The sequence below is a fragment of the Fulmarus glacialis genome, unplaced genomic scaffold (assembly GCF_000690835.1).
Source record: "Fulmarus glacialis isolate BGI_N327 unplaced genomic scaffold, ASM69083v1 scaffold46745, whole genome shotgun sequence".
Taxonomy (NCBI): Eukaryota; Metazoa; Chordata; class Aves; order Procellariiformes; family Procellariidae; genus Fulmarus; species Fulmarus glacialis.
In genome coordinates, this window is record NW_009211965.1 from 29,255 (window position 1) to 37,603 (window position 8,349).

Below are 8,349 nucleotides of genomic sequence, written 5' to 3' on the forward strand. Positions count from 1 at the left end.
ACTGGGAGAATGTTACAGCAGGAGAGAAATTACCAGGATTATTTACATATTCTTTCATGTGATGTTCCGGAACACCGTTCTCTGTTGCAATAGCTAAGCTGCTTCTGTTATTTGGACTAATTTATTAAGTGGCATCATGTATATCACTGCACTATGAAGTGATATCTATTCCTCAAAGTCCTACATCCTTTCTTTTTAATTCTGGGAGAATGTTACAGCAGGAGAGAAATTACCAGGATTATTTACATATTCTTTCATGTGATGTTCCGGAACACCGTTCTCTGTTGCAATAGCTAAGCTGCTTCTGTTATTTGGACTAATTTATTAAGTGGCATCATGTATATCACTGCACTATGAAGTGATATCTATTCCTCAAAGTCCTACATCCTTTCTTTTTAATTCTAGTACTTCTGGTTAGACAGTATGCCTTCTTTTGTACATGAAATATACTTAGTACTACCACAGATGTATAATGTAAATAGTCACTAAGGACTGTACATGTTAATTCTTGTACAAATATTCTAAGAGTGTGAAAACAGGAGGAAAAAATAACACAAAAAAAATTTATTGGGGGTTGACCTTCTTATGCTTTTTGGCAAGTGGTATATTAGTGATAATTCTAAGTATCTTATTCCTTGAAGAGATTGTCCAGGTGGACACTTACACTTCAGGCGATTGTATGCCACAAGCAATGAGAAAAGACAGTTTATCTTCATAAATGCATATGAGGGAAATCTGCAAACTTCAGTTTTACCCCTCAGTATTCCAACTTTAGTCGTACGTTATTTACTTTTCTCTCACCCCTCCTTTGCCTTTTCCCCTTCTCCCTGTTTTTCTAGTCCTTGGGCTTGCCCAGGCTCACCTTAACTCAGGACATGTAGATTCTGTTGTCTTTTTACTTCTGGAGGTTGTCTTTTCAGAGTTCTTGGGGTGTCATCCCTATCGCTTTTCTTAAGGCAGGATTCTGTTTGTACTGCAGGTTACAATTTCCATCTTTGGATCCACACTCCTTGAGTATACTGCCTCAGTGAAATTCACCTATTAGATGTGTGCCAAATCTGTAGTCCCTCAATGCCCAAGAGAGCAGAGAAATGACTTTTTCATCTGCAGAAATTCCTTCTGGAAAAACCAACAGACTCCATGTCTGATGTGGACGCTGAAAAAGTATGTGTAGGAGGGTATATGTTCCAGGCACACTGTCTTACAATTCAAATGCCAGTCAAGCCTCAGTTCTGCTGTAGAGACACTAAGCTAATCCTCTCCAGATATCATTGCCCCCTAGATCTCCCAGCCCCTGGGGGCTACCAGAGGGCTTCTTAAAAGTCTGGAGCTCAGATAGATGGCACATACATTTGACAGAGCTTTACTTAAGGATGTGAGAATGACTGTAACAGGTCAGATCAGGGGTCCGTTTTGCCCAGTATTCTGCATCTGACATGGCCATGGGTGGTTATCTACAGAACATTAAGAACAGAATAAGCAAATATGATTCTTCCCTGAATACTGTTTTTAGATTTGAATTTCCTGAGCAGGATGTGCTTTATGTCTATTTTGGAAATTTTCAGTGGATCTCTCCTTCAAATACTTGTTCAGTCTCCTGGTTTTAACACATGTATATTTTTTGCACCAACAGCATCATCTGGCAACGTGCTCTACACACCTACTAATTTTTTCTTTGAACAAACATGCTCTTTTGTTTGGCTTGAACTTGATTCCTGACAGTGTCATTTGTGCTTTCTAGTTCTTGCATTGGAAGAACTAGGTTTTGAAATGCTGGTTTCAGTGAACTCAGCCCAGTTTGTAAGCAATAGTCTGTGATCCCAAGTCCATCTATTTCAACACTGACCAGAGAGCAGGTATGCCTTTCTACCTAGAATGGCTTCTGGGTATCTGGACAGTTTTAGAGTTTTCCTGGATCCTGCTCAGAAAGATACAATAAGAGTTACCCAATAAATATAATACTTTTTTTTTTAAGAACTCCTCATTCCTGTGCATTAACAGTCATTACTTTTCCAGTATGAATGTGAGTTATTACCTCTTTGTGCTGTATCCTATGATATCTTCTGTAAGAGTAATTGCTGAAGATGAATTCTTCACCACCTGTGAAAGTACAAATACAGCCTTACGAAAACAGATATACTTGCTGGTTTGAGAGCTGGAAAGATAAGGACCTTATCATGGTCTATTTTGTTCTGAAGATGACAATAAAGGCAAAAAGTATGTATAGTCAGCATGAAAGAGTGCAAAATAACTACAAAGCATGATGTATTTTATGGCGCAAATGATCTTAAAGAGTTACCTAAATAACAATTGTTGGGTTTGTTGCCATAAAGTGTAAGTTGACTAAAGTTTTTCTTGGTAACGTTGGTTTTGTTGTGTAGCTGAACTCGTAGATGAATTCATTTTGTTGTTTTTTTTTTTTTAAAGCTATGGAAGAACTGGATGGTGATGTAGTGAGGATTTCTTCAAGAGGCAAGTTTGCAGAAAGAGACATTGTGCAGGTGGGAGAGAAAATTTACTCTAATAGTTAGATTTTACTGATCCTGTTTATTTTGAATTCTTGTTTCTGTCTATATTCCTGCCTTTCATTTTACCTTAGCACTGACATACTTTATCTTGGGGTGTTCATAACAAGCTCAGAAACTCTCTGTGATACCTATAAGCCTTTATATAACACATAGTAGTGGGTCTGCTCCATTAGGAAATGACCCCTAACTGGCAGCACACTGATATAAAGTCTTAGGGTTACAGCCGTGGGAGAAGAGTGAGTTGCTTCTGTACTGCCATCTCACTATGATTCCATAAAGAAAAATTGCAACTTTTGTGGAAGTTGGCAATACCTAGACTTCTAACAAGTGCATTTGAGATGCCTAGGGTATCTTTGCTTTCCTCTAACTGCCAGTCCAGAAGACCATAAGTGTCTCCCAATTCCTGTGTTGCGTCTGCCACATACAACCATGCAGATGTTTCATGCTTTAAGGAACCTCAGATGATAGCTGGAACAGGTTGCGGTTGTTGATGCCCCATGCCTGGAAACATTCAAGGTCAGGTTGGACGGGGCTCTGAGCAACCTGATCTAGTTGAAGATGTTCCTGCTTATTGCGGAGGGGTTGGACTAGGTGACCTTTAAAGGTCCCTTCCAACCCAAACCATTCTATGATTCTATGATCTGTGCTTACATGACTGAACCAAGCCCTAAGAGTGCTACTGTCATCTGCGTTCCACGGACACCTCCATTTCTCTGCCAAAGCCCTCTGGTTCTGTTCCTGCTCTCTACAGTCATTTGGTCAGCACACTAGTTGTCATTCAAACCTATGCAACCACTGGCAGGGTGGTGTAGTGGTTTTGCATGCACATACACACCTGCCATAATCCCCCTTCCCCTCAGAGCTGCAGATTTCTAGAACTCCACAGATTGTCCATCATGCCTCCTGATTACCTACCCCGCTGGACAGACTTTATTTCATAATTATTTTCTTGGTCAATAAAATTAACTAGCTATGCATTTTTTATTTTCATGAGATACTAAAGTGGAACCAAACAGAGAGAAAGACATTTGATGGCTCAACACACTAATCCCTGCTTGCTAAAGTATTAAAGAAGTTGACATTTGAAAAGCAGGAAACTACTGAAAAATTGGATCAACCTGATGACTGCAGAAAGAATGGTGTCTGTCTAAAACTAAATCTTTTATGGAAGGCATCTTTTCCTGGAAGTGTCTGAACACATTTATGAAATAGAATATTTCAGTTGAAGGGACCTACAATGATCATCTAGTCCAACTGCCTGACCACTTCAGGGCTGACCAAAAGTTAAAGCATGCTATTAAGGGCATTGTCCAAATGCCTCTTAAACACTGACAGGCATCCTTATGTTCATTCCTTAGATCTGACATTTCTTCCTCTCCCTTTATTCCTCCTATTTGTCAAAATTCATAGTCTTCACTTATTTTTCCTCTTGCTTATTTTCACTTATTTCTCTCCAAGACAGGTTGGATTTTGATAGTATTTTTGGTTAGTAGAATATATGTATATTGAATAACTAAGCTATATGAATAGCTCATATTGCAGGTGATAATGTTTTAATAATAATTAAGGTCAGATTGCAGCTGATGGACTTTGGAATGTGTATATTGGTTTTCATTTATATATGCAGGAACTTTTTGAAACTTTTCAAAATGTTTCATGTTACAAATACTGGTGTGTGAATGTTTAAGGATTTGATAACTGCTGGTGGATACAATATCTCAATCCAAGGAATTGTTCAAAACACGTATATGATACCTGATTTCATAGTTCTTTTTGTTTAGAATACAAAATAAACAAGTCTACATAAATATATGGAAATTAAAATGATCAGATCTTTTTTTCCAGTCTTAAAGCTTCTCAATGCAATAAATACTACATTAAAATTCCCTCTCTATTTTTTTCCTAAATGGGGATCAGAAATTAGAATAAGGTGACAGCAATTAAATTACCCTCATAATCTGTATGCATATACATTAAAGAAAGTCGTAGATTCCTGAATTACTTTTTCTAATAGTTGAAAAAGAGTCTTTTTTCATTTCTGCAATATACAGAGAAAACAACTGATAGGAGAGTGACGTATCAAAACTTTTAGAAGAGTAAGACATGCTGGCCGCTTTAGTCAGTGTTGTCAAAAAGGTAATTATAAAATGATGGGATGAGGAGAAGCTGGACAGCTGAACAAGAGGCAGGAAATAATGTTTCTTATTTTGTCAAAGCCTTTATAATGTTCCTTGGTAGTCCATATTGGGCTAGAGAGGGGCTGTCTGTAATCTATTATGCTATATATGTCTGTGCAGAGCAATATGTGGAGATCTCCCTCCAGAGCTGGAAGTGTTTCTGGACCCCAAACTAGTATTTCTGCAAAGCCCTGTGCCATGTCAGACTTTTTAAAGCTAATTCAGATATCTCTGGCATGCATTGCACTTATGTTTAAATGCATTTAAATATACGCAACATAATTATACATGATTTCTCCAAACAACAGCAGCTCCAAAAGCTGCTGGTTTTACATTCGAAGAGCATAAATGGACAGAGTTCTTCAAATGTTATAAACAAGATTTGTGAAAATGCTTTGCATCAGAAATATTCTAATTTCTGTTCAGAAATAAAAAATAATATGCAATGAATACCCTTTTATATTTCTTTAGAATTCATTGCATATCAGAAATGTAATAAAACATTTATTTACTATTAACATATTTCAATCAGAACTTTGCCCCAAGCCATATTGAATTAGCCGAAGGCAGTATTATTTTGTGCTCTTTCTCTGACTAAATACTAACAAATACATTATAGGCTAGCTGAATAAATAAAAAGGGATAATGTCAAACCCTTTAGGTTTGGTATGACCTTTATTTTATCTCTGGCAGGATAAAACTGATTTGCTTTTATAAAATTAACAACTCAAATATAAAAAGTTTATCTTTTTTTGTGTATTAGGTTGGGTAAAATTAGCTGGTGAAATTAACTGTTAATTTTAACAGTCAGTATTGTGAAACATTTTAATTGAATTAGTAAAGGAAAAATTTGCCTGCTAACAGTGAGTCACTCTATCTGACTGCAATTCATGTAAAGACATGACCTTCATTATTCACTACTCGCTAGTATACATACGTATTGTAGGGACTCTGTATTACATGTGTACCAATTCTTCCTCAGTTCATTTCATTTCTGCTCCTTTGTTATCCTTTTTCTATTTAAGAAGTTTTAGGAAAATACTTATTCGTAGTAATGTACCTATTGTTTCTCTTGAAAATTTTGTATATTAGCCTTTTAAATTAAACTCTCAAACTATAGAAGAAGCACTTTGCATTCCATCAGTTTCCCTTTGGTTTCTCTTACATCTTTCATTCTATTCCTCTGCCACCTCTACTTCTTCTACACGTTAGCTCTAGGCCTTGCTGTCATTGCCAGCTGTCCTTGTATATCTGTACATATGCTTATCTGTCCATAGTTCCTCCAGCTCCTTCGACATCTATATACCATAAGGAGAGGGGAGGGAGAACTAATTCAGGCCATCTATATTGTATAATTGCATTTCAACAATTAGACTGTTGAAATAGCCTCCCTTTGCTGCTGAACAGTGGTCTGAGTTTTCATGTCAGCAGACTAATGGGTAAGGTCATCTCTTGGGATGGGACACATTTTGTTCTTTAACTCAGACTGCATGGGCTTTTTACATAAGACTGATATTGCATTAGAAAATGAATAACCACATGAGGGGGAAAGGAACACCATGCTTTTCCCTTCCCAGCTGAATGTGTAAACCAGCAGGCTACAGAGATGCTTGTTTTGTTTTGTTATTCTTCTAACTTCATGCTTCTGGGGACAGTCAGATGTATTCTTACAGAAAAGTTGATGGAGTTTAAGAAGGAACAACCATGTGAAACAGGGCGGTGCTGGGCTGGCTTCTGAAAACTGCTAGAGCTTTTTTTATGAAATGGAGGAGTCAGAACTAGTAAATGTCACAGTATGTGCTTGTCTCTTGTATTGAAGAGTTACTGAATAAACACAGAAATAGTTAAGACAGCTAATTATGGAACTGCAGATACCTTGCTTCCTGGCTTAATACGCTAAAATCAGGTTCCTTTCTGCCTATTGTTCTCCTCCCCTTATGCCTGATACATTCTTGGACACAGAATAGTAAATAATAAAGGCTACTCTTATTGAATAGTCTTGCTGAATACTCTTGTAGTCTTGTTGACTATGGCAACCTGCGCTAGCTGGCTCTTGCTTGAGGTTGGACTAAGGGGTCTCTAGAGGTCACTTCTAGCTTCAACAATTCTGTGACTAAGTCATCTTCTAAGAAACTGCAGATCTACTGCTTCCTGGGGAAATGCCCTGATCAGTAGCTGTTTACGCTTAATTCGATGACAGGTTTCAGTTTAATTCAACGTAGTTCAAATACCTAGGCTTGAAGCCTTTTTTTCTGGCAATTTGAGATCCTTTTCAGGAGAGTTATGCAAAGAGTCGTATCTTACTTGAATTCTAAATACCTTTTAGTAGGAGACTGATGCCTAGATACGTTTAGTAAGGCCAGGGTGAGAATTGCTTTCCAAAGTTGTAAAAATGATTTAATTAAGTTCAAGTTCTTTACTGCTGAAATCTTGTCTTTGTTTTTGGTTGGGTTCTTTTGTTTGTTTGGTGTTTTTTTTCCCCCAAGAAGTTTTTTATTTGTTTAATATATTTAGTAGATTTCTTTTGTTTATCTCTGTCTTTTGTGGAAAATTCAGAAACACAATGTAGACTAAACTCTCACTGTAATTCAGTGTTCCCCTAAATCTTGAAAACGTCAATGCTTTTTAGAAAAATTGAATTTAATCTGTAGCCTTGGTCGCTGTGCATCCAAGAAAGCAAAATTTGTCTGGTTGGTATAATGGGCAAAAGAGTCTTCAGATTTTAGAATTCAGCCAGGAGATGAGAGATCTGTGGATCTGACTTCTCAATCAGTTCTAGTTTTATCCTGGAGTACAACAGTTAACAGTTAAATCTTCCCTGTTTTGTGAGGGGAGGGAAAAGGCACCATTAGGCTTTGAATTCCAGTGCAGCGTAGCCTAGCACATCAGTACCAGAACTAGCTTTGGACGCTGAATCCCAATTTTGAAAAGTCACCCAGCTGTTGCCCTGAGATAGGCTCCAAAATCTGAGCAAGAAGCAGAATATCAGATCAGGCTTCCCTTTGGCATAACCTATTAGCTAGCTTAACCCACTACATCTCTGCATGCTGTCTGTTGTGAATAAAAATCAAGGACCCTGGATGGTTTATTTTTTCTATACCAATAGCACAAGCATCTCATCATTTATTATGAAATCCAAGCCAGAGCTGGCTAGCTAACTTTTTTGGTGTTGCAGAGCAGGGTATCACATAACAAGTTCTTTGTTGAATCCAATCATTTTTCCTTAGATTCTTTATGCATTTGTTAGTATCATATAAAAAGTGTTCAGCTGGTTCATAGTTCTACTAGGTATAATGCAAAATGGTCAAGAATATAAAGTCGTCCTTTCTGTTTCGTTCACTTCAGATGGCAAAAATTCTGTTCACAAACTGCCAGAGCAGAGGCAGTCTGGTAGGAGAGCCCCACGAGCAGGAAATGTAAGCTAAAAATAGCTTTCTGAGACAGAATTACCTTCTTGTATGAAAAGGGTTGAGAGATAAACCAAATGCATCAATGAAACACGTAATTAGCAATCTGAGCTAGCCACGGCTTATGTGAAGAACTTCACCCAAGTGAAAGCATGACACTGTTTCTATTAGAAGATGGATTTTTAAAAATTGAGATCCAATGTGTATATATAAAATATGTAATATAAAATATAATAT

General features: G+C 37.3%; 1 protein-coding gene across 1 annotated transcript in view; it reads left to right on the forward strand.

Moving 5' to 3' along the window:
• Positions 1–2,501, forward strand: part of LOC104076743 (copine-8) — a gene marked incomplete at both ends in the record, with an annotated part of 26,154 nt that extends 23,653 nt beyond the window's left edge. Inside the window, one exon of the mRNA XM_009577721.1 lies at positions 2,428–2,501. Coding sequence (XP_009576016.1) covers positions 2,428–2,501 — 74 coding nt within the window. The remainder of the gene's footprint in view (positions 1–2,427) is intronic.
• Positions 2,502–8,349: the final 5,848 nt, after the last annotated feature.